We start from the raw sequence: 27,631 nt of genomic DNA, 5'->3' as shown, positions 1-27,631 counted from the left end.
TTATAGATTTATAATAAACTTTTAAAACGATTTAACATTTATATTTAATTCAATCACATTCTCAATAATTTCTCTTAAAGAATAATAAACTTTAATATTTTTTCCTATACTTTTTCATAGGAAAATTCCCGCCATGGTGGTGGGGATTTCCACCAACGTGTGAAAAGTTACTCGCCCTACCTTTACACTTGAAAAGCTTGTTGTAGGAGGCTCAACTGGAGGTGGAGACTTGTAAGTCTACATTTAACAAATGATAAATAGTCAAGAAAAAACTGCAAAAAAGTGTAGATGTACACATACATGCAGTATTAGGTTCACACATGAGTAAATCTACACATGTAAATTTACCTTTGTGAATCAGGCCCAGAGTCGCAATCAAGCCACAGGAAATGCCTTTTTCCTGCCACTGGTTGTTGTCTTCCGTAACAGACGTAAATGTAGGGAATGCAAGGTACTCCATTTACATAATAATATTACTGGCCTTCCCTGACTCACAGCACTGATTCAGAACAATATACAGGCCTTAAGAGATGTAATTAGATAGGACAGTCATGGCAGAGAGCTCCTTTTGTGACCTTGTATTGTTTTGTTTTAATCTGATCATGTCCTCAGATTACAGCTGGCAGTGCCAAGTGCAGCGGGCGCCAGTCTGCTAGAACGAAATAGCAGGCGTCAACGTATGAGATGAAATGTCCACATCCCACCCTGGCAAGGCCGGCTCTCAAATTACCAGCATCACCATCCCACGTTCCAGAATGTTTTACTTACATTACAACTCTGTAACTCCCTTGAAGGAGCCTGTTGTTTGCCCCATTGTTAACACTCAAACACAGAATATAACAGTTTAATTTTCTTGTTTTACATTTAACGAATTGCAATGCCAATAGATCTTGCTTTAAATGAATATTGTATGCCAATGGGAAGCATTACAAGTATATAGCATGTGAATTGATATATATTTGTGTGGAAGCAAAGAACTGTAAAATAGTATTGGTGTTGGTTAAAATATCAGATGACAGTTGCACTGTCAAGCCAGACCTACAAATCCATGTAGGCTAATGACTGCCCTCCTCCCATCTGTGCTACAGCTAGAGATAAACAACATAGATTATCTAGTTATCTAAGACACTTTAATAGTATTCCAATGTCATGTGTGGCTCTGAAAGTTCAAGCTTAGGCAGCTGGATAAATAAACAAAAGGATCACAGCAGTGCATAGGTCAAGCACTTTTTTTGTGGAAGTACACACTTTCTGTCCAGTCAAACATGTACTCCTGGCTCCCAAGTAGGTGGATGGAGCCAAAGCCAATCTCTAGTGATGCTCACATAATTGTCTGGCGACAGCTACGCCGTCAAACCAGACCATAAAAACGTGCAACAGCTCTCCAACGCCTTTATGCAGGCCCGGACTGGCCATAGCGGGCACCGGGCTATCCCCCGGTGCGCCGCACCGGTGGTGGCCGGTTTTGGGGCCCTGGGGTTCGACTTTGGTACAGGGCCGATTTAGCTGCAAAATCGGCCCTGTACAGAAATCGGCTGAAAACCGGCCCCAGCAAAGAGCTCTGCAGCACCTCCAACCCTCCGAGTGGGGAGGGGAGCCGGCCGAGCACTTTGCCAGGGCCGGTTGTGGTTCCCAGTCCGGCCCTGCCTTTATACATGGCGTGTTTTTGCTTTTCCTTTATAGCACTACATAGGCATGGGTAAAAGGCAGGGCCCTGGCTCGGTTATGGATCTTTCTTAAATTAGGCTCCAGAGTCAGACCAAAGCCAGGCTCTAGTTTACCTGGTGAAACTGGGTGTGGGTCGTAGTGCTGGAATAGCAGGGTGGCAGCATTGACTGAAGTGATTCTGCAGTGCTGTGTTTGTGGATGTCAGAACTGAAGCAGTAGAGGGTTTAGCACATCAGGATTGAGGATATCAACAGATGTTAGTGAGTCTGTGGTGGGTCTCAGCAATGGAGCAGTAGTATACAGCACTGCTTGAGGTGGATTGGTAAGGTTGTCTCGTGCTCGTGTAAGCAGCCCTGCAGGATTGAAGCACATTGGTGTGGCTGAGTCTGGTTGTTTAAATTTGTATGTCAGAATGTAGAGGACAAAAGTACCAACCAACCAAAGGTATTGTTTAGGTAGGTATTTCTAGGTAAGTACAGACTTGCTATTCTAAACTCCACATCTATGTACCTTGACAGTATATATCATTAAGGAACATGTACATGGAGTTAACAGAAGTAAATCTACATTTATGTATCTAAACCTATCTGCATTGAATTGTAGTAGTCTGTATTTTGCTTACAATATTTTGGTAGATCCATATTTATGTATTGATATTTCGACAGAAAGCCAGTTAGGTATGATGGTTCTTCAGTTTTCTCCTACCTGGTCAAGGGCGGTGTCTCACACTCACCTGAACAGGGTGATATCACCTAGGTCTGCTGTGGACAGGGCACGCACACTTCTCCTCCGGGACGGTTCCAGCAAGGTCCTTGGGGCGCTTATCACCTCGGCCGGTGGCTGGGACGGGGCACCATACTTCTCGATCAGCAGCCTCAGAGGAGTCTGCCGGGCCACAGGATTGGCAATGACTGCTCCGGTGTGCTCCGACACTGGGTTACGGTTCCCAACATAGAAGCGTACAAGGGCCGGGATGTTGTCGAACTGGTCCTGCTCAAACTGGAAGAGGGTACGGCTGTAGCCTTTGCGTGGTCGCAGCACCACACGGATGATCTTGAAGTGCATGGCCTCGTTCCTGCACTGGCAGGTCAGGACATAGTCACCAGGGCTGGAGCGGGAGTCCCGGATCAGAAAGTCACCATCCTCCTGAACCAATGAATCTGCCACCTAGAAAGAAAACCAATAGGAGTCAATGTACTGCACGAGGAGGAGGGTGCACTGGGTACTTCCTGTGAGAAGAAAAGGGACTAATCTGAAGTGCTTTATTTGTTGAGTACAGAAAACTGCCATGGGGAATGTACTTATTGTGAAAGGACTGCACAGTCACTCATGAGTCCTACATATGAGTAGGCAGAAGAACCTTCTGTAGGTCTTCATGTGACAGGGTTCACTGTAGAGTTTTTGAGGTGAGCCTGGATCCTAAGGGGTTTTAGATGTGTAGAGGGGTAATCTAAGCACTACACAAGGAACAAGTGTAGCAAGTGAACTACAATGTTTCAGCAGGAGAGTGGTATGGGTGTAGTATGTAGCCGGGGGTGCATTTTGGAGCACTCCGTTCCAAAATGTTCCTTAAGCTTGGTCTGGTAGCCCATTCTCATTTAAAGACAGCACATTAAAATGGGCACTGAATTTGCTCAAGCATGCAGTTGTACTGATAACTCACAAAAGATAATGCATGAAATGTGGGCTTTAGCAAATATTTAGCATTTGTGCATCAATTAGTAAAGTGCTTGATTTGTTTAGATCCTATTAAAACCTTATTTTTCATCACACTTCACAATTACAAAAAATGCACCTCAGTTGAACTTTCCTAACTGCTGGTATATCTTGAAATGTGTGTACAGTTCATTTACAGACATTTACATTTTGTTGTGAGTTAAAAAAAGATTGACATCTTACAGTCGATCCTTTCACACTGCATGTACTCCAGCAAGATTGACATATAGTTCAGTTTACAAAAGGGTTTCAATTTGCAGTTAGAGAAAGAAAAGTAAACCACAATCTCCATGTTAAAAAATAAGCAGCAATTTGTCAGAATACCTGACTTTTGACCTCTATCCATAAATGCATAGGAAATGAAACGATAAAAACCCATTTTTATTGCTGATTCATTTTCAGAACCTCAGCATGATTATTTTGGGGTTGCTGTAGCACCCCAGCACCCCTACTTACAGCCCCCTATGCCCTCGTTGGTCCCAGCCCCAGGGCTGCTGCTTATCTGCTACCCCACTGCAGAAGTCACAATCAGTTCTCTCCACATCAACGTATCCACTCTGTTTCCAACCATTCTCTGTCATGACAGAGACATTATGCATTCTTGAACTTGACTATTTTCTGTAGTAGAGGTAGTGTTGTGAGGGTTCATTTGTAGGGAAGGGGTGAAAGAGTGGCTTTATGTTGAATACTCTCAACCCAGTGCTTAATTTGAGACAGTGATTTCCGGTGCTTGGCACAGGCACTTAATTGTCAACAGCAGGTCTTATGACAGTCTGCCACATGGTGGCGCTGTTTGTTTTATTTAGAGATGAGCACAACAACATTTGTTTATCAATTCAATATATATTAAAATGACTATTACCTAATATCCAAATCATTTTTATAGCTTTGGAGGCTTTGAATAGCATGAATGTTTGTACTGTCACTGGCAGGCAATAGGTAGTGCAAGCTGCATTGGCCTTCTGATGAGGGCCCTGGCACTTTTTCTGTTACAAAATTAAGCACTGCCTTAACCAGAGCTCCCACAAATCCCACACTGAGGGAGTTATAGATTAAGGTGGCACAGGCCGAGCTCAGAGACTTACACTAGTCAGAGGTTGTGGGGAAGCAGATATTAACCAGCATGCTCTAGAACAAATGAAAGAATAAAGCACTGAAAAGCTCTAGTAGGAGAATTCATAAATTTGGGCATTTCATTACAAAAACTACAGAAAATCAAGAAAAATCAGTCTGTAGTCTATGAGGTATGTAAACATGTAATAAGTCCACTTACAAGCCTATTAAAGGGACTTGGTAACAAGGGCAGGCAAAGCCGCAAGCAGAACTTGACCTCTTAAGCAGAAAGCTAGATGCTATTGGTGTGATGCATTATCTCTGGGTTCTGTGAGAGTCATCGAATAATAGGAAGTGAACATGGCGGCGCTATTGTTTACATCTTGAGTCGCTGGGTCTTAGCTATTATTGTAATCCAACTGAATAATCACATTTCCCTTTCTATTATTGAAAAATAAATTGTTTGAGCAGTATCGGCTTACTCAAGGAAATGGTAGACTGAATGGAAAGCAAATACAATACTACTAAATAATTGGACATAATAACATTAATTTCCGTAAAGACACACTACTCAGAAAAAAATGATGTGCTCATTTGATTATGGTGGGTAGGACGCCGAACAGCTAAGGCAGCAGAGGTGCAACCTGCTCCAGCCTATCTCCGGTCAGCCACACATGTTTAAAGTTTTCCCCCAAGTCAGCATCTTTTCAACAAAACTTCTGCTACTCACCACATGCTGCAGCTGCTAGGGGACTCTCTTTAGCCTCCTTGCCCTAAATACCAGGGGTTCCATTTACTAAGGGCTTACAATTACATTATTCTATGTTTTTTACATGTATATAAGTGATCCGTGATAAGTAAATATTTTATCATAACTATTTATCCACAGTTGCTTCACTATTGAATTACAAAAAATAAAAACAAATTAAAATAAATTCATTTCAAGTACAACAATTCTCGAAAGCTGGAGCTTATTAAATGCAACTTAAATCTACATATATTACCTTCTGCATGTGTATATATATATATATATATATATATATATATATATATATATATATATATATATATATATATATATATATATATATATATATATATATATATATATCCCATAACCCACCAGGGAGGGTGTGGGTTATGGGTTGCCGGGGGGCATTTATGGTTCAGCATGGGTATGGGGTTTGGGGTGCCAGGGGTAATTTTAAGGTTCAGGGTGGGTGTGGGTTTTGAGGTGCCATGGGATTAATTTTAGGGTTCAGCGTGGGTATGTGTTTTATAGTGCCAGGGGTAATTTTAGGGTTTAGGGCAGGTGTGGGTTTGGGATGTCAGGGGGCTATTTTAGGGTTCATGGTGGGTATGGGTTATGGGGTGCCAGATGGGAATTTATGGTTCAGCATGGGTATGGGTTTTGGGGTGCCTGGGGTAATTTTAAGGTTCAGGGTGGGTTTGGGTTTTGGGGGGCAAGGGGAAATTTATGGTTCAGCATGGGTATGGTTTCTGGGGTGCCAGGGGTAATTTAAGGTTCAGGGCGGGTACGGGTTTTGGGGCTCCAGGGGGGTGATTTTAGGGTTCAGGGTGGTATTGGGTTTTGGGGTGCCAGGGATTCATTTTAGGGTGTGGGGTGGGTATGGGTTTTGGGGTGCCAGGGGTAATTATAGTTTCAGGGCGGGTATGGGTTTTAGGGTGTGAGGGGGTTAATTTTAGGGTTCAGCGTGGGTTTGTGTTTTGGTGTGCCAGGGGTAATTTTAAGATTCAGGGTGAGTATGGGTTTTGGGGGGCAATGCATCAAACTAACAAAAATGTGTGCTTTAATTGTTGTCCAGTTTCTAATGCAGAATTCACCACATTTTTTTCAGCTTGACCTGAGCTTGACCTGAACATTAACCGATCCTGATTATCTGTCATTTTAGCTCCGCCCCATTGATTTACATTAGCCACCCCCCTTCATCTGCCATGTTAGCCCCCCCCCCGAAATTAAGACCTAGTTGCGCCCCTGGTAGGGAATGTAAGCAGTTGGTGTAAGCAGCATCCTCTAATTTTTGGTGGGAACTCATTACTGCCAACCTGAGGCACAGTGTCTTTATTTACATAAAGAAAATTTAGGGGAGTTAAAATTAGGAACAATGAAACAATACATAATCCCAGTATCTTTTGGGGCCGAAATGTGACCTCAGAAAAGTTTCTAGCGCTTAGAAAGTTAACAGCGATTTAGTATTGCTGAAAGCGGTACTGCAAACCACACTGACCACAGTCAGTGAGTGCTTACAATAGATCCAAGTTTTTGTTCTTGGGGACCTGAGCTTATCCAGTTATTTACATTTTAATCAGTGGGATTTTACAATGTAACGTTTGTACCTTTTTGCCGTGTTATGTTTATTTGTTTTGAGTAGCGCCTCTGTTACCCATACGAGGTCTCTTGATACTAAAAGAGCTGCCCCTGTATGGAAGTACCACATAGAACATTAGATAAGAGGATTTTAAAAAACAGGTTTAAAACTGTTTGTAAAAGGCAGTGAAATCCGAACTCTGGCCTATCGATAGAGGAGGTTCCAGATGGTGGTAGCCACATAAGAGAAGGAGCCGCCTCCTAATTTGGCACAAGTGTCGGGGAAGGACGTCTGACGCCAGAAACTGATGTACAGAGCAAAAGGGGGATTCGGAACATGAAAGGATAGCTTTCTGCTGATACATGCCGGACCTCTATTGTATAGAGCTTTATAATAAAAGCGAATGGTTTGAATAAACTTCGCTTCTGGATTTGGACAGGCATTATATTTCACCAGGCATTTCCCCAGTGGTTGGTTTTGAAAGCCCGGGGGCACTCCTGGTGCCTTTCACTTTCCCCAGATTCCAGAGGTTAAATGAAGCAGGCATGGGGAGAGAGAGAGGGAGAAGGAGAGGGAGAGAGGGAGAGAGAAGGAGAGGGAGAGAGGGAGAGAGAGACGGAGACAGAGAGAAAGAGAGAGAGAGAAAAAATGGACGAATGGAAAGAGAGTTCTGAATATTAATGGGTTAATGGCTTATGGAAAAATTATCCCGCTTGGTTCACTGGTCGAAAAAGGAAAAGCCATAGAGCTCTGATACAACTAATGCAAGATAATGGATTTATCGACATGTGGGAGCAACAAAATGCATGCGGGGTAGGTAGTACATATTATTCTGCACCACACAAGGCCGTCGCACGTTTAGATTATTTCCTGATCTCGTCTACGCTAATAAACATCTCTAAGATAAATAGGCTGCCACAGGTGATGTCGGATCACAACCAACTCTAGAAATTCCAATTCCAAACTCTCGGAAATAATCAACTAGCTGGTCATTTGAGAGAGCCCTATTACAGGATAGTAAATATGTGACACACATGGAAGGCTGGCTCAAGGAATTCCTTGAGATAAATAGAGGGTCTGCGCTGCCTGCGGTAGTCTGGGATGCCTTGAAGGCCGGTATCAGGGGGGAAACCATGAGCTTCTCTATTAGACGGAACAAGATAGAGAAAGCTGAGATAGAGGGGAAGATAAAATCAATCACCATATTAGAAGAGGAGCTGACTAAAGCGATCGGCGCAAAACATGACACTATAGAGATAGCGCAGAATCTGGCTCTAGCCAAGGCTGCGGTAGGGGAATCACTCGCCTCTAAGGCAGCTGGAATTTTTTTTGCCTGGAAGCAGGATCAATATGAGTACAGCGGGCAAGTTGGACGCATGTTAGTGATTAGAACTCGACAGGCTGCAACTAGGGGGGAAAAACCAGAGCTGATATCAGATGCAGGGGTAACATCTACCACACCAAAGTAGATCTGCTCGATATTCCAAGACTTCTATCAAAAGCTATATAACCCAGATAGGGGGGTGGGCAGAGATGAAATAGAGCACTACCTCGAGTTGGCGGCGATCGAGCGATTAACAATGGAGGATAATGGAGCAATGGAAGGTTGTTTCACTCTTGAGGAAATACAGGGAGCAATTAACGATCTCCCCGCTGGGAAAGCGGTCGGGCCCGATTTTATCCCACTTGAATTTTATAAGAAATTTTTTCCTATATTTAAAGAGGATATTTGCAAACTTATGGAAACAGGGCCGCTCCTCCACGCTGCTCCCGACCTGCCTCCCCTAACTGCCTGGTATCGTTGTTCTCCCCAGCTGCTTGCACTCGGCGCTACCACGATCTCTTCTCGCTTTGCAGGACCGCTTATTTGCATACAGCGCTGCTAATCATTTATTAATTTAAATAGCTCGCATTGTAGGAGAGCCTTATTTGTTTGTATACAGCGCTGCTATTCACTCATTTGTTTATTTAATTAGCTCGCATTGTAGGAGCGCTCCATTTGTTTGTATACAGCGCTGCTAATTTGTCATTTCATCTTTCACTGCACGCTTTAATTGCAAACATCAATTTGAATCACGTAACCTACTGACATTGCAAGATTGTTATCTCTGTAAGTTAATGTGCCTTTAGAACGCTGCTTCACCTCGCCTGCTAAGTAGTTGCAGAGATATTTGTGCCCTCGCTGTGTTGGCTTCACTGACTTCTGCACTTTGCATTACTTTGCCTGTTTGTTTGCTCCGTCCCGCCGGCCATTTTGTTGTTAGTATTATTGTTGTTGGCCCTGCCCGAGTCTCCGCCCCGCTCCCGCCTTCCCAGCTCACCCTCCCTCGCCCCTCCCCTCTCACTATCTACATATGACAGTTGCTCTTGCGCGCAGCGTTCACGCGCAGCGACCGCGCCCCATTCGCGCCGAAGGTGCGCCAAAGGTAAGCCCGTCTACGCCCGTCCGCGCCTGGACCGCGCCCAGCGCCAGACCCCCTGTTCCTCGTACCTCTCACCTCCCCCGCATTACTTACGATGCCACCACCCTCCTAGCCCTCAACCTCGGCCGCTCCCCCATCTGCGTCCAAGCCGCTCCTGGACACACCCATGGACCCTTCTCCTGCTACTCCTGCAAGTTCAAAGGCACCAAGAACAAGAACAACTCCTCATCTACGAACACACAACAGATATCCGACCCCAACCACCTACAATGCATCCTGCTCAACACCCGCTCGGTCCACAGGCACGCCATCGACCTCTGGAATCTTCTAGACACCATCTCTCCGGACATCGCCTTCCTAACAGAAACATGGATGAACGCCACATCAGCCCCAGACATCACCATTGCCATCCCGGAAGGCTACAAGATCATTCGCAAGGATCGTACCGGCCACACAGGAGGTGGCATCGCTATCGTCCATAAGCAATCCATCCGCATCTCAACCAGCTCAGACGTCAATCTCGACAACTCTGAACACCTTCACTTCCAGATCCACATCGACCCCAAGACCACACTCAGAGGCACCCTCCTTTACAGGCCACCAGGACCCCGCGCACAATTTAGTGAAGACATCACGGACTTCATCACTCCAAACGCGCTCCCCTCCGAGGACTACATCCTTTTGGGAGACCTCAACTTTCACCTTGAAAAGAACAACGACCGCAACACCACCACCCTTTTGGACAACCTCGCAAACCTCGGACTTAAACAACTTGTCACTACCCCCACACACATCGCAGGTCACACACTCGACCCTATCTTCACCTCCAGCAAGCATGTCTCCTTCAGCCACACCTCAGCTCTCCTTTGGACTGACCACAGCTGCGTTCACTTCACCTACAACAAGCCCACATCCAACAACCACCCCCAACCCACTCTGCAAAGAAACTGGAACAAAATCACCATCGACCAGATCTCCTCATCGCTTCTTCAAAAGCCCCCCGCCCACTCCTCAAACCCAGACCAAGCAGCCACCAACCTCACCCAATGGTTATCCAACAGCGCCGACATCCTAGCACCACTGAAAAAACGACAAATCAAACTAGGCAGCAAGAAGGCCTCCTGGTTCAACGATGATCTTAAGAAATCCAAGAAACTCTGTCGCTCCCTCGAGAAGGCCTGGAAAAAAGACTCAACCACCAGCACCAAGGACGCCTTCAAAAACGCCACCCGCATACACCACCAATTAATCCGAAATGCCAAGAAAGCAGCCTTCAAGGACCGTCTAGATAACAACGCCCACAACTGCAAGGAATTATTCAACATCGTCAAGGAATTTACCAACCCCTCAGCCAACTCCAACGACATCACCCCCTCTCAAGCCCTCTGCGACTCCCTAGCCTCATTCTTCCACAACAAAATTGCAGACATCCACAACAGCTTCGACAACCAACCCAGAGACCAACCCACCCAATCCCCTGCAGGACCCCCACCCCCCTGAACATCCTCAATGACTGGAAGCCAATCTCCACTGAGGACACCATCCGTCTAATGAACTCTAACCACTCAGGATCCCCCACAGACCCTTGCCCTCACCACATCTTTAACAAAGCAGACTCCATTATTGCACCGCACCTCTGAGACGTCATCAACTGCTCCCTCAACTCTGCAACCTTCCCGGAAAGCTGGAAACATGCCGAACTCAGCGCCCTCCTGAAGAAACCCACAGCTGACCCCACCGAACTCAAAAACTATCGCCCTATCTCACTCCTTCCATTCCCGGCCAAAGTCATCGAGAAAGCTGTCAACAACCAGCTCGCCGCATTCCTCGAAACCAACAAATCCCTCGACTCCTCACAGTCCGGCTTCCGAGCCAAGCACAGCACCGAAACCGCCCTCATCGCAGCAACAGACGACATTCGAACTCTACTGGACAATGGAGACACAGTCGCCCTCATCCTCCTCGACCTCTCCGCAGCCTTCGACACAGTCTGCCATAGCACCCTTCTACAGCGCCTCAAAAACATCGGAATCCAAGGAAAAGCACTGGAATGGATCACCTTGTTCCTCTCCGGAAGAACCCAGAGAGTCCGCCTTCCACCATTCAAGTCAGAGGCCACTGAAGTCATCTGCGGCGTACCTCAAGGGTCCTCACTCAGTCCCACCCTCTTCAACGTTTACATGAGCCCCCTCGCGGCCATCGCACGCCAACATAACCTCAACATCATCTCCTACGCCGACGACACTCAACTGATCCTATCACTCACCAGAGACCCTAACACGGCCAAAACCAACCTACACGAAGGAATGAAAGAAGTAGCCGAATGGATGAAGCACAGCCGTCTGAAACTGAACTCAGACAAAACAGAAGTCCTCATCTTAGGTACCTCCCCCTCCGCCTGGGACGACTCTTGGTGGCCAGTAGCCCTTGGAAAAGCACCCATCCCGACGGACCACACACGGAACCTGGGCGTCATCCTGGATTCCTCACTCTCGATGAACAGACAAGTCAACGCCGTTTCTTCATCTTGCTTCAACATTCTTCGCATGCTCAAAAAAACATTTCGCTGGATCCCTACCGAAACTAGAAAAACAGTCACCCACGCTCTGGTCACGAGCCGACTGGACTACGGAAACACCCTCTACGCCGGCACCACCGCAAAACTCCAGAAAAAACTACAACGCATCCAGAACGCCTCAGCCAGGCTCATTTTAGACATCCCGCGTAAAGAACACATCTCTGATCACCTGAAAAACCTCCACTGGCTCCCCGTCAACAAGAGGATCACTTTCCGGCTCCTAACCCACGCACACAAAGCACTCTATGAAATCGGACCCGAATGCCTCAACACACGACTATCCTTCTACACCCCCTCCCGCCAGCTACGATCCTCCAACCAAGCCCTTGCCACTGTACCTCGCATCAACAAAACCACCATGGGAGGTAGATCCTTCTCCTACCTAGCAGCTAAAACTTGGAACTCACTTCCCACCCACCTTCGCCTTACTCAGAACCACCTAGCATTCAGAAAGCAACTCAAAACGTGGATATTCGACAAGTAACTCCCCACCCTTCTACAAGCGCCTTGAGACCCTCTGGGTATGTAGCGCGCTATATAAATCTTTTGACTTGACTTGACTTGACACAAAAGGGAGCAGCACCCCCTTTGTCCTGGGGGGAGGCTACAATGGTGGTATTTCTGAAAAAGAATAAATCCCCCACTGACCCAGGGTCTTATAGACCAATTAGTCTCATGAATAGCAATACTAAAATATATTCAAAAATCTTAGCAAATCGCTTAAGTTTGATAATCGGGAAGATTATTTACCCCAGACAGCACGGGTTCATCCCCGGGAGGGGTACTCCAGATCACATTAGGAGGGTATGTACATTATTCGATGGCACGGCAGCCTCACAAGACCTAATCTTATATTGCTGGATGCTGAGAAAGCTTTCAGTAGGGTCTCGGGGGGCTTCCTATGGGCCGCATTAGAGAAAGCAAATATAGGAAAAGGCTGCTTAGGGGCCCTTCAAGCACTGTATTCAAATCCAAAGATTAGACTCAGAGTAATGGCGAGCTGAGTGGGGCAATCAACATCGGACGGGGAACCCGACAAGGGTGTCCTTGTTCCCCGCTACTCTTTGCCTTTTATATTGACTCCTTTATAAGGGGAATAGAATCAAATAGGAACATTCCGCCAATAATATTGAATGAGTATGAAACAAAAATTCTAGGTTATGCAGATGACCTAGCAATTACATCACCTGACCCTGCTTCAGCATTAGTGGAAATAGAAAATGAAGCAGACATTTACGGGGCACTATCCGGCTATAAATTAAACCAGGGTAAAACACAAATCGTAGTTAATCACAAGATCACAATGGCAGATCAGAGAGTAACAGATTCAGCGGTCTACTTGGGAATAACAATACCATCAGATTTAACGAAGATCGTGGAGAAAAACCTGGTCCCCGTGATTAAAAAATCTATATGGCCGAGATACCCGCCACCCCCTCTCAACACAATCCCCAAGGATGGGAAACCGGAAACAGTTCTGAACTTTTGGAAGACGGGAGGGAGTGACCCTCCCGGCCGTATTTATTAAAATATGAAACAAAATTAAAACATTAAAATAACAGTTTCATATTATGTACAATTTCATTACCACATTGCGATGTTTGGCTAACCTTAACATATTCTCTAATACAAAGGTTCTCCTAGCCGAACTAACATCCTACAAAAACATCTAACTTGAAATTTTGAAATTGTACATCCTAACGTTTAAGGGCCAACGGCAAGGTCGTAACCGGTGTCAAGATCCCTAACCAGAAATATCCCCCTCACTTGTGAGGGGCGACCGCACAGAGGCGTACCTCGAGTGCAACTACCAATTTCCCTTGACTTGACGGGGGCCCCAATAAACTCGACGCCACTTAAAGGTCGTCCGAGGACTCGTGTGAGGAATCTAGAAGGTAGCGTAGACCCCCCCCAAACCCCACACATCTTACCACATCTGCCGTCGCAGATGTCTTGGCCCCGGGAAATTCTCCGGGAGGGGGCTGTAGCCCCCCCTACCCAGGAAGGGGCCTTGACCGCCTTTCCTTTCCTTTCGGCGTCCCATCCTTATCCTTAGAAGGGACCGCCTTCCCCGTTGAGGGGCCAATGGCCACCTCCTTCGAGCGCTCCCATCCGTAATGGGTGACGCCCACTCATAGGGATCTTCCAATTAGTGCTCACCGATCATGACCTTACCGCCCGACCAAAATAAATACGACAGTTCTAAGCTAAATGAATTCTAAACTAAATGACCAAATTACTTAAAAGACAGTTAAAAGCAACAATTTATTAAAACATGTTACTGATCAACACTAGAGCAAGATCACTTTATTTGCAAAACATACCATAAATTGACCATTTCTTTATTGCATATTCAAGGTTATCACGATAATAATCCGACCTGCAAATAAAAGAGTTACCACATCAAACTTTATTCAAAACAACTCGCTGTCTTCAGGGGCTGGTGGGTGGGTCAAAATTGGCTCTTCGTTCCGTCTCGAGCTCACGTGCAGCGAGGTGGTGCAGCTTCAGAGCACAGGAACAAGAGGATGCTTCCTTGGCTTGTTGCTCCTTTTATCCGTCTTCAGGGCGGGCGTAAACCCGCCCAGGCCTGCCCCGAGGGCGTGGCCCGGCCGCGTCAGTGTCTAGGCCAGCCCACTCCAGGGCGGGAAAAAGGCGCGCCCCGGCTACGCCGCTTCGGGCATACCAGCCGAGACTCGCCTCCCGCCCAAGATGGCTTCCCGGGGGGATCGTGGTACTCGGCCATACGTTCGGGGGGACCGAATGGTCGCCCCTTTCCATATGGCCGAGATACCCGCCACCCCCTCTCAACACAATCCCCAAGGATGGGAAACCGGAAACAGTTCTGAACTTTTGGAAGACGGGAGGGAGTGACCCTCCCGGCCGTATTTATTAAAATATGAAACAAAATTAAAACATTAAAATAACAGTTTCATATTATGTACAATTTCATTACCACATTGCGATGTTTGGCTAACCTTAACATATTCTCTAATACAAAGGTTCTCCTAGCCGAACTAACATCCTACAAAAACATCTAACTTGAAATTTTGAAATTGTACATCCTAACGTTTAAGGGCCAACGGCAAGGTCGTAACCGGTGTCAAGATCCCTAACCAGAAATATCCCCCTCACTTGTGAGGGGCGACCGCACAGAGGCGTACCTCGAGTGCAACTACCAATTTCCCTTGACTTGACGGGGGCCCCAATAAACTCGACGCCACTTAAAGGTCGTCCGAGGACTCGTGTGAGGAATCTAGAAGGTAGCGTAGACCCCCCCCCAAACCCCACACATCTTACCACATCTGCCGTCGCAGATGTCTTGGCCCCGGGAAATTCTCCGGGAGGGGGCTGTAGCCCCCCCCTACCCAGGAAGGGGCCTTGACCGCCTTTCCTTTCCTTTCGGCGTCCCATCCTTAGAAGGGACCGCCTTCCCCGTTGAGGGGCCAATGGCCACCTCCTTCGAGCGCTCCCATCCGTAATGGGTGACGCCCACTCATAGGGATCTTCCAATTAGTGCTCACCGATCATGACCTTACCGCCACAGGCCGGATAGTTGACCGGCTATCCGGACCCCCCACAACACTCCTACCTAAAGGTCATGACCTAAAGTCTTTAGCCAAGCTATACAGTCTCCTATGAGTAACTCGTTCCCCACCCGGGACAAATGAACACCATCCCCCAAATACATACTGTCACCAGTAATACAACCATGCGAAATAGAATGCAGTGTCTTGGAACTGAATAATCTACTCACTTTGTTATTAATTTTCCTTACTGAATGGTTTAAAGCAGAAACGGAAACAGCCCCCCGCCATACTTTTCGCGGGATCATATGGGACCATGCAATCGTGCACCCTGGAACTCTCCTCGCCAACCAACTTACAGTGGAAAGCATCGCCTCAAGAAGAAGTCGTCTACCAGTGGTGACCAAATCATTGCCCCCAAGATGTACTATGACTATAGACGGCGGTGACCTCGTCCGCCCTAGCAAACCCTCAAAAAATGATTGAAACTGGTCAATACAGAGTCCGCCCTTTCCGTAGAAGGACACACTGTACCCGTATTCCCCAGCCACGTGATACATGTCACCTGCTTTGAATACGTCCGCGGCTCGCCTCACGTATGAGTGGCCCACGACCCACACCTCCTTTTTCACAGCCGGTGAAGTATGACCGCTGGCCCGGTGTTGGGTCGACTGCATAGTCCGCCCCGCCTCGTAAGCTTGCGCAACTGAAACCAAACAAAAACAAGAAGCGTGAGTACAACGTTACAGCTTCACAACATGTGCAACCGCACATACCTCTTATAACAATTGGAGGACCAACGCCCCACACGTTTAATTTGTTCAACATTCAGACCCCTGGCCATAGCCTCTGTAGCGGCCCCTATCCGAAAGGAATGGGTCCCAAACTCGCTCGGGTTCAAGCCCGCAGCCGTAATCGACATCGCAAGCACCCGCTGAAACTGAAACCTCGTCAGTGGGGTGGCGTCAGCGTGTCTCAACAATGTCCCCCCCCATGATGCCACCCTCTGTGCTAAATACCCCTCTACACAACTCACCGGGCACATGGATGACCCGGGGATCCTTCGTATCATTATGCAGTCCCCCATTGAACCCTGATCGGTTTTGGACTTGACAAATGAGACAGTCATTGTCTCCCCCCTGATTCGGACATGCTCTCGGCACAGTCCCCCCCTGGTATCCAGCTTGTTCCTTGCCACTAATTCGCTTACTCGCATAGCCCCATGGAATGCTAGCATAAAAGCGGCTCGGAATAACACTGCTTCATACTGGGATGAACATGTTGCAGGAAGTACAGATAACAACAAAGCCAACCTATCCAGACCTATCGGGCGCCTATCATCTACTCTGCGACCCTCAAGGCGTTGCCACCCACGTAGCGCTTTTTGCACAACGAAAGACGCTGTCGGGTCCTGGATCCCACGAAGGAAATGGCGGCCCGATGCCTCTGGGCCGTAGCCACTGATTTGCCTGCATGACGTAAAGATAGCAGGAATTTCACTACCAACTCCTCCTGGCCCCAAAGCTCCCCCCTAGCTGCCCCCAAAAAGGCCCAATAGGAACGGAACGCCCCTTCATATGCCTTCCTCGTCCTGGGTGCTAAACTCTCTCCCACGAGGTTCTGTAGTTCGGGGCACCGAGAGACCAGAGAGCTTCGGGAAAGGGTGCTGCCACCGGGTCCGCTGTGGGCAGAAAACCCCAGAAGGCCTGCATACGAAAACGAGAAAGCGCATCAGCCGCCTGGTTCATCACCCCCGGGACATGTCTTGCCTTAAATACTACATTCAACTGCATACATAATAACACAATTTCCTTGAGTAATCTCAGGATCCACTTGCAGCGTGCTGCCTGGCTATTGATACACTCAACAACGGTCATGTTATCAGACCAGAATACCACAGAGTGATCTCTGAACCCCTCTGGCCAAGTTCTCAGGGCCACCAGAATGGGAAAAAGTTCAAGGAAAGCAATGTTACTTGTCAGATCACTCTCATGCCACCATGACGGCCATTTTTGTGCTGACCACTGAGTGCCGAATATGGCGCCAAAACCAATGCTCCCTGCTGAATCCGTCCACAGCCCCAGCTCCTCGGAGGACACGGCCGGTTTGTTCCAGACAATTCGGCCATTGAAATCCGCCAGAAATGCCAACCAAATGCGCATGTCCTGGCGAACCTCTGCCGAGAGCTGTGTGCGATGATGACCCTCCTTCAGGCCGACCATGGCTTGAGCGATCGAGCGAGAAAAGGGGCGGGCCATCGGTATAACTCTTAGGGCAAAATTCAACTGTCCCACCAATTGCTGCAATTGATGTAGCCTGACCTTAGACTCACTTAAACACATTTGCAGGGATGCCCTGAATTTTAACACTTTGTCCCCTGGTAAACGAAAACAACCTTCCTCGGAATCCAGCTCGATCCCCAGAAACGCGAGGCAAGTCGAGGGACCTACAGTCTTACCTGGTGCCAATGGCACGCCAAAATGATTCATCAGACCACAAAATGCAGCCAAGGCCTGTCCACATTCGGGATCCCCGGCTGCCCCCAGAAACAAAAAATCATCGAGATAATGCATCACATTCTGAAACCTTGTTTTCCTCATGAAGACCCATTGCAGGAAGCAACTGAACTTTTCAAAATAGGCACAAGATATAGAGCACCCCATCGGCATACACCTATCCATGTAATAATGACCCTGAAACGTGAAACCAAGGAGACGCTGATCGTCTGGATGTACCGGGAGCAACCGGAACGCTGACTCGATATCAGATTTTGCCATCAGCGCACCGGGCCCCAGGCGATTCAAAATGGCTACGGCCTCATCGAAGGATGCGTACCGTACCGAACACACTTCCGGGTCTATCGCATCGTTCACTGAAAGACCACGTGGGGCTGATAAATTATGTATCAGCCGAAACTCACCCGGGTCCTTCTTGGGGACCACCCCTAAAGGGGAACAAACAAAGTTAGCAACTGGTGGCACATTAAATGGACCGGCGACTCGACCTCGAGCCACCTCCTTCCTGATCTTTTCCTGTACCACGGTCGTATGCTGTAAGACCGATATCTGATTTTTACATCGCGGCATACCCTGAAACTCTCCCACTGGGATGCGGAAACCATATGAAAATCCGTTGCGCAACACCCCAGCGGAAGCGTGATCCGGGTATTCGCTGAGCCAGGGAATCATTGCCATGGTATCAATCGGGGTAGGTAAAGGCGCCCCTCGGACTATGTCAGACCTGTTTGGCGCCTCCTCTACCCCCGTTATCACCCGTTTTGGCTCTGCACATGGACTCAGGATGGGAAGATTGCCCACACCCCCCACATTCGTGCCTAAATTTGCATGACCCCTGAGGCCTAGTACATTTCCCCCTGTTAAAGTTCCAACAAACTCCCCTTTTATTTGCGTTGCCGGCTGGCCTCGAGTGATTGTCGTTACTTGTACCTGATCGAAAAGGCGTCCCCGCATATTGGCGGGAGGATTCACCAACGTTACTTCCTATCAATGGCACCTTCAACATACCGGAGTCCTCCATTTTGGACCAAGACACAGAATCATAACAATCCCAAGTTAAGTTTTTATCATGCTCTTTCGCTTTTCTGAAAACATTGTCGTAACAAAACCAATGATTGCCCTCGTGAGATACGGAGTAGCCCATGATCCGTGACTGATAAATCGGCAATTCGGGCAGCAATTCGGGCCTACGTTCACCCAAGATGGATGTAAAAACCCCCCATGCCTTGCCCCAATTACCAATGTTTTCATTTACCTTAAAGGCGGCCATCTTTGCGCGCCAAACACTTGGATGCATGAGCTCTTTCTGGCTCTTAACATGCTCCATTTCATAATGATCGGTAAGCAACGAGAAGATGTTTATATATTCCCCTGCCCATATCTTCTCTTTAATCGCCAGAGGGACATGTTGACCCAATTTTTCCCGCCGAGAGGGTGCTGACTCATCCCTCGCAATCGGCAATGGCCGCTTACCTGAACCGGAAGCTGTATCTGCGACTGGAACTGATGGCGATGGTGCCGTCGTCGCTTCCCTTGTTTCCCGCAGCTGCCTCATCAACACCTGCGCGTCGTCAGCCGTGGCGCCCTTGCTACCTTTTCCCAACCACGCTGCTAATTGAGCTGCCAGCTCGGGCGGCATATCTTCCCCGGACACAGGGGTGACCACTACGGGAATCGGATTCCCTTCCTCCGGCACAGGAGTGGGTGCTTCGAGTGGGGTACAGGGAACTGGGTTGTCCCCCCCAGCTGCTCCCCTTCTGGGCCTCTTGCCTTTTCCTCCTGGAGCTGCTCCTGCCAGAGGACGTTTCGGCCCCCCTTCCTCGTCTTTCTCCGCCATTCGCTTCTTTAAGTCGGTCACCTCCTTCATGAGAACACGCAGCATCTGGTCGGTAGTCATTCGCTTTCCCACCTTCTTAGGCATTCTCACGATAGAGTATCTGAAAAACAAACAAGAAAGATTACAACGCTCAAAATTGGCTCTTCGTTCCGTCTCGAGCTCACGTGCAGCGAGGTGGTGCAGCTTCAGAGCACAGGAACAAGAGGATGCTTCCTTGGCTTGTTGCTCCTTTTATCCGTCTTCAGGGCGGGCGTAAACCCGCCCCGGCCTGCCCCGAGGGCGTGGCCCGGCCGCGTCAGTGTCTAGGCCAGCCCACTCCAGGGCGGGAAAAAGGCGCGCCCCGGCTACGCCGCTTCGGGCATACCAGCCGAGACTCGCCTCCCGCCCAAGATGGCTTCCCGGGGGGATCGTGGTACTCGGCCATACGTTCGGGGGGACCGAATGGTCGCCCCTTTCCAAAAAAGACTTAGACAGAATGACAAACCTGCACCTGACAATAATAGGCCGATGCAATATAATAAACATGCTATTATTACCCAAAGTTTTATATCTCTTCCGGACAATCCCACTAAAATGTAATAACAATTGGTTTAAGGAAATTGAGGGAGTTGCTAATCACTTTATATGGGCAAAAGGCAAAACGCAAAGGCCTATTACATTTCTGTCCCTATCAAGAGACCGGGGGCTTGACGGCGCTAGATTTTAAGACATCGGTCCGGAAAAAAATGGAACTCGGGAATATGAATTTTTATACTCCTCTATTCAAGAATCCATCACTACCAGAGGTGTTTCATGACAACGTAATGAAACAATGGGACACACTAGGGGTAAAAACCTTGGGGGATCTTACTGACCTTACAGGCTTAATTACTTTTGATAAAGCGCAGCAGTCATATAATTTAGAGCGCAGAGATTTCTACAAATATCTGCAGATTAGGTCGGTTCTACTAAAGAAGCAGGGGGGCAATATGATTTTTAAAAGAGAAAGTAATGGAACGATTGCAAGGCGAGGAAGGTTGCTCAATTTCACAGCTATATGATGAACTAAGCCAGTATAAGGAAGATGATCGAATGAAAGTTTTTGAAAAATGGAGAATGAAATTAAACATAGTCGGGAATTAAGCTGAAAGCTCGCTTAAACTTGCAAATACAGTATTAAAAGTAGCGAACCTTCAAGCGCAACATTACAAGACTGTTTGAGCTATATTACACACCGCATAGAATAGCTCGCTGGGGAGGAACAAATGGCATAACATGCCTGCGATGTCAAAGCTTGGAAGCAGACACAATCCATATGTTCGCTTCATGCCCTAGCCTAGATTCATTCAAAGGCTCACTAGAACAGTTTATGGATAGAGCACTGGGGATACCTATAAGCCTAACTAACGAAGTGATGGTATTAGGTGTAACAGGAGAAGGGGTCCCTGTAGCCCACCATGAATTCATATTTCTGGCAATGACCTTAAGTCGGATGTGCATAGCATCTCTATGGAAAGATCCAAGCCCTCCAACGTTCCAACAATGGATGACACAATTGTTAGCCACATATAATCTAGAGATAGAATTATATGAAAAGAAAGGATGGAAGGCAAAGCAATTGGGGAAACGAATTTGGGCTCCAGTCTCAGAGTGGAAACAGAGGATGGAGAGACACTAGAGGGGAAAAGTCAAATGCAGTGTATCCACAGGGCGGGACTCTTGGGAAAAAGGTTGGAAGGATGGAAGATAGGAGGAGGAAGAAGAGGGGTTGGAAGGGAGAATGTTCACACTAAAAATAATGATATGGTCTATAAGTCCCTCCGTATAGTTGGGAGCTCCATGATTATACCTGGGATAGTTATTAAGTATTCCGAATTGTATAAATGGAAAAATCGTCATGTTCTTTATTTATCTTTGCTTTGTATTTTAAGAGGGAAATATATGATTTTTTGTACCCAATCTGTGTAATAATGAAATGATGAAGCTATAAACTGATGATGAATAAAAAAAAAAGAAAAAAAAAAAGAAAGAGTTTGTCCAAGGAGCTGAAGAGAGCGGAGGAGGGTTGATTTAAGCATTTCGGTTCCCCAGTCAAGTCAAAGGAGATAGGCTAAGTCATTAATGCTGTGTGTTAATTACCCCTAAAGTTCTCATTAACTCAGTGGATGTGTGATAGTGCTGTAGCAATTGTAAGCAACATCCCGCCACCCCAAAGTGATGGATCATGTCCTCTGTACTCTCTTCCTTTTTTTTTCTTGCTGCTGTTTCCCAATTGATGTTGATGTTTATACTACCCTTTGTTCTTTCCTTTTGCCTACTGTAAAGCGCTCTGATATCCTTCGGGATCTTGTTCTCGCTATATAAAACTTTATAAATGAATAAATAAACTGGACCCCAACTGATAAGAGTTATGGGGTGCCAGGGGACAGCACTAGAAACTGAACAGCAACTTGAGTTCCTTGTTTTCTAGTTATTTGCGGCACAGAAGCTTAGGCGGTACGAGGGGCGTAGCTTCATGAGGGGGGTATTACACCTCCGTAAAACATGTATTTTCTGTTAAATAGTTGGGCATAGTGCTTTCAGTCGGGTATGGTGAGCTGTCTGTCGGATTCCACTAGGAATTTTTACATCCACACACACAAAAACACACACACTCTCTCTCCCTCTCTCTGTTTTGAAAGTCTTCAAAAATGTTGTTTTTTAAAACAAATATTGTGTTTTCTCTCACTTAGTACTCCCACCAATCCCTTTCCACTGACCCTAAAGACCCTCTCATGCACCCTGCTTGCTTATAATCTATTTTAACATTCTATCAAGAGTGATTGTTGGAAAATCTGAGCTCATTCCTTCCCCCCTCCAATCTTACAGACCAAGTTACACTCTTGAGCAATACTTTCAGAGGGAAAACAGAAAAAGTTCAGAGAGATTATTCTCAGGTCCTGAGGGACTCACTGGTGCTGGGAAACTGACAAACAACCCCACTCCTAGTGACAGCCAAAGTTTTCGGAGTCATAATACATTATCCATTGGCTTGCTACAGCCAAAAACTTTTTGTGGTGAGGAACCCCAGGGCCCTGTGAAAAATATGTCCCAACTTGCTTCATTGATTCAGTTTTTGGGATTAAGTGTTAACTCATATGCAGACGATGCGCAATTTATGCCTGTTGCGACTGATCAACAACAAAACCTCCTTTACACAAGAACAATTCAAAGCTTGTTTTACAGCAGTAGTAACATGGATTACAAGAAATTGCTTTAAGATTAACATGGATTACAAGAAATTGCTTTAAGATTAACACTGATATATCGCACCTCCCCTGATTTTTGGAACTTCACACTCCATCTAGGCCCTCTTGGTGGCCCACTGACTTAGACACTTCGCCAGCCCCACCATCATCTGCATAAATTTGGGAGTAACATTTGTCACCCATCTTTCCTTCGGTCCTCAGATTACGGCTCAAGCTGCAACGTGCTTTTCTCCGCTTCAATCTCTGAAAATCCTCCTTCGGATTAACGCAAAACAGTTGTTCATGCGTTAATCACAGCGAGACTGGACTATGCGATCGCTCTGTACCTCAGCTTCCCACACTACCTAACGCAATGTCTTCAGGTCGTGAAAAAGCGCAGCAGCGAGGCTCATTCTTAGGGTGCCCTGCCATCAGTCAGTAACACAGCACCTCAAATCGCTTCATTGGCTCCTGGTACTAAAAAGAATCTATTTCTAATCCTTGACCATGGCACACAGAGCATTCTACGAGGCAGGCCAAAACACCTCATTGGTAGGCTTACCCCTTAACTGCCCAAGTAAATCGCTCAAGTCGTCCAGGGCTCTCCTCTTATAATTCCCTAGAAAGGGAGTAGGCTCATTGCTTGCTGCAAAGTTGTGGAATACGCTCCCTTTCAAGGTACGTGCAACCCCATCAGAGTCTCACTTCAGAAAATAACTGAAAACCTGGCTATTTAAGACTGTCAGTTCAACAAAAAAAGAGGTAGGGAGAACGTAAATACACTCTTAGTCCCCAACTTATACTAATTCAAACAAAATAAGTGTAAAAATCTGTCACTTTGTAACAACAAGAGCAAGGAAAAATAGAAATATAAAACCCAATAATGGTTTGTATGGAAGGCCCTTACTCACCAACCTGGTTGGGGACATGCTTCATCATCGGGCCCCACTGGGAGAGGCCGAATGCCTCCCCAGTGTGCTTCAACGCCAGATTTACTGCGGAGCAGGTTTTTGTGAATTAGTGAGTGGTAAGTGATAATAGTGATAGTGAGGTTTAAAAATGTCTAAGTTGTATCAAAAATGTTTTATTGTATGATCAATTGGACATATTAAAAACGATGTGTTGGAAAATAGGCCAAATAGATTGTTTGGCAATTTCCAATAGCTTATAAGTGGGTCGGTCAACATGTTTCAGCCATGAAAAGGTGTGAATTAACCAGGCATTCGTCAGGACCATGAGTGGACTGAACCCTGGCGGTATGGGCACGCTAAGGCCCACCCTAACCTGGGGGCGTGAAAGCCCTTTATTACCGGATCCCGAAGATAATCTGGGATCCGGTAATAGAGGGCTTCTGCAGGTTTCCAGTGGGTGCCTGGCGTCGAGGGCGGTGTGCCGATTTCGCCACCACCCCCCTCCTGAGATCCATGGTGTGAATTCTTCTCACCATTCAAGTAAATAACACCAATTTTAAGGTCTCTCAAATCGAGAGTACCATAGAGGGAATTTTTCCTTCCAATGCACTTTTTTACAAAATGTTCACTTTCACGCCCCCAGGTTAGGGTGGGCCTTAGCGTGCCCATACCGCCGGGGTTTAGTCCACTCATGGTCCTGACGAATGCCTGGTTAATTCACAACTTTTCATGGCAGAAACATGTTGACCGACCCACTTATAAGCTATTGGAAATAGCCAAACAATATATTTGGCCTATTTTCCTACACATCGTTTTTAATATGTCCAATTGATCAAACAATAAAACATTTTTGATACAACTTAGACATTTTTAAACCTCACTATCACTATTATCACTTACCACTCACTAATTCACAAAAACCTGCTCCGCAGTAAATCTGGCATTGAAGCACACTGGGGAGGCATTCGGCCTCTCCCAGTGGGGCCCGATGATGAAGCATGTCACCAACCAGGTTGGTGAGTAAGGGCCTTCCATACAAACCATTATTGGGTTTTGTATTTTTATTTTTCCTTGCTCTTGTTGTTACAAAGTGACTGATTTTTACACTCTTATTTTGATTGAATTCTTTATTTAAGACTGTCTACAGCCTGCTCCAGCACCCCATCTGACACCCTCTCCATGGCAGCTGTTGAACTCCACAAAAACCCTCGATCATTCCTTTATCCTGTCTGAAGGCCATCCTTTCTCGAAGCCATGATCTCAGCATAGAGATCTGGTTGTACGCGCTGTAAGGACTGAGCACTGTATTACTATTCGAAACTTGTGCAGAGTATACATTTCAGTACGATTGTCTTAGTTGGGACATGCTGGGCATCTTGAAGGTAGGGGACATATGGAGCACTACTGGGATGGCAACATTTGCAGAGTTACAGGCACAAGACAAGCTGACAGGAAGTCAACACTTACGATTCATGCAGATTAGGCGCATTATAAAAGAATGCACTGACACATCGACTGAGCTCCCTGAAGAGAGCCCCGTGAAATATAGAGTCTTAGGAGCCCCACTTCATAAGTACCCCGTTCCCCCATTATTCAATCCCATAGTGGTAAATAGCGCCCAACCGCTAACAACAGAGAAATGGGAAGCGGACTTGTGTAAACTGGAGGACGACTGCGGCATCGGCTGCAGATACCCTTGAGAGGTAGCAATCCAGGCGGGGTGCCCACGGATTCAGCTTAACCTTCCTCACAGAGCTTATAATACTAGAACCCGAATGCAAATCATGGGTAGACCCGATTCAGATCATTGCTAGAGGGGTGTGTGCTAAGAAGTATGCTCTTGCAAGCTATGTGGGAATGCCCCAAACTGGGGCCATTCAGTATAGTGGTACAGAGCAGGATGTCTGACTCGCTTCTGTAATATGGCAGTAATGGTAGCTTAGCGGTACATTATCCACAATGGGGGAGTGCAGAGACCCAAACAGTGGGTCGATGGGAAGTTAACATGAAATGGAACATGCAATCTGAAGAGCAAGTATATAAGGCAAGGGCTTGCCCCCAAATTCAACAAAATCTGGGGTCAGTGGAGAAATCGAACGGCCGAGATGACCTAGAGGTTTGGACACCGGGCCTTACACTTAATCAATTATTGAGGCCCGTGAAAGGTTGGTACAAGTCAATAAAGACCGAAACAACACTTCAGGTCAACTAGAGAGAAAATCCCAGGACTCTGAAGGAGAAGACATGTTAAGACTGTGGGAATGTACTCCTATTCTGAGGGTTGCACATGACTGCCATCAAGGGGAAGGTGTTCTTGGTTTACTGTTCAGATATGTAGCAATGCAAAATAAAACAGATCTAAACAAATGATTGTCTCAGTCATTTTTCCCTGGGGGCTCCAGAGGGTTGGAGGTGTTTAAACTTAGCATGTGGTTAATGTACTCTCTACCCTTTTATCAAGTGTGTGGACTTTTAATTCTACATTTCTTGCACTTTGAAGAAATATTTAGAACTAGTCGGCAAATTACAATGTCCCAAAGCACAACACTGACTGTCTCTCAGCATGCCAGGCCAGCGTTCCTTCTAAGTAGTTACAGCAATGAGGGGAGCACTGAAAAAGTCAAAGGCACAATTCCACAATTCAATTAATTACTGTCATATCAAAACTATTATATTCAAAGTTTCTTATACATGAGGCAACACATAAGGAGGTGGGTCCTCTGATGAATATGGGATTATCTTTATTGATACAAAAAAATTGTAAGTTCTTTGTACAAAGGAAATGGGTTGGGTACCTATATGGAAATTATGATATCTTTAATAAATATGAATTTGAAATCTCTATTTTTCCAATGACTGATATGAATGTGCAATGAATAAAAGATTGAAATATGTGATAGTTCAGCACATCAGAAGATACGTGCTACATATACCGGCTTCCTTGAATCAATGGCCTGAATGTGGAACGACCATACTTTTGGACTTTGGATATAATCGTTTTGATATTACAGTCTTGAATTGAATTGTGCCTTTGATTACTTTTTGAGTATTCCCTTTATTGTTGTATTTATTTGTGGGCTGGAAGGGGGTTCTTGGGTGGTGGGACCTCAGGAATGGTAGCACCGCAATAGCTATAGTCCACTGTTGCAGTGGACTATAGCTATTACTGCCTTCTTTGTTGTTGTGTTCCTTCTAAGTAGGCTTAGAAATATGGCTTTTAGGTACACATGGTTGTCCTCCACTGAGCTGCTTTCCATATTCCCCTTCTCTTTCAGTCAACTATCAAACTCTGAAGTGTCATGGACAGCTTACTTCTCCTTAAGTAGCAGATGACCGGAGTGACATGGTGGACGCCGTCTTGGTCAGTCCCAGTACCCATTCAACTGATCAGTAAACTGGAAGGCTCATAGCTGCAGTGAGTCAAGACTTCAAGAATCTGTACATTAAGAATGTGAGTGATGGCTTAGCTCTACATAGTGAAAACTGACCACTTCACCGGTGCAGATGTCAAACCCTGTATTCCAAAGGTGGATGAGACCTTTACATCTTTTCTACACTTTGACATCCCTCTCAATCACTCTGAACTTAGAAGTGCTGAATGATCATCCAGGTAATACATGACTGAATATTTGCACTCATATAAAACACTATACCCAAGAGAAGGACAGTCAGTAAAGACATCCTGTCCAGCCAAGATGGCTACTAAGAGTCTCTCAAGCAGGTGTTTTTGTCTTTGCTGGAATATGCTGCCAGCCGACTGTGGTTGAACTTGGCATTGTCAACTAAATTGACCGCTCTCAATTCTCCTTCATTCCTGGAGCTATCGAGGCAGCTTCATGACAATCTACCTAGAAGGTAAATTGATT

The 27,631-nt window shown here is 46.4% G+C and overlaps 1 protein-coding gene across 5 annotated transcripts in view; it reads right to left on the bottom strand.

Moving 5' to 3' along the window:
- The window catches only part of LOC147748775 (breast cancer anti-estrogen resistance protein 3 homolog), a 232,009-nt gene that overhangs the window by 77,338 nt on the left and 127,040 nt on the right, over window positions 1-27,631 (bottom strand). For all 5 annotated transcript variants that reach the window (XM_086963797.1, XM_086963798.1, XM_086963794.1 and 2 more), the window contains one exon: window positions 2,402-2,835. In XM_086963797.1, coding sequence (XP_086819923.1) covers window positions 2,402-2,835 — 434 coding nt within the window. The remainder of the gene's footprint in view (window positions 1-2,401; window positions 2,836-27,631) is intronic.

Source organism: Lissotriton vulgaris, chromosome 1_1, assembly GCF_964263255.1.
Source record: "Lissotriton vulgaris chromosome 1_1, aLisVul1.2, whole genome shotgun sequence".
NCBI classification, from domain to species: domain Eukaryota; kingdom Metazoa; phylum Chordata; class Amphibia; order Caudata; family Salamandridae; genus Lissotriton; species Lissotriton vulgaris.
The sequence above is the reverse complement of the archived record's forward strand: the minus strand, read 5'-3'. Positions and strand labels throughout refer to the sequence as shown.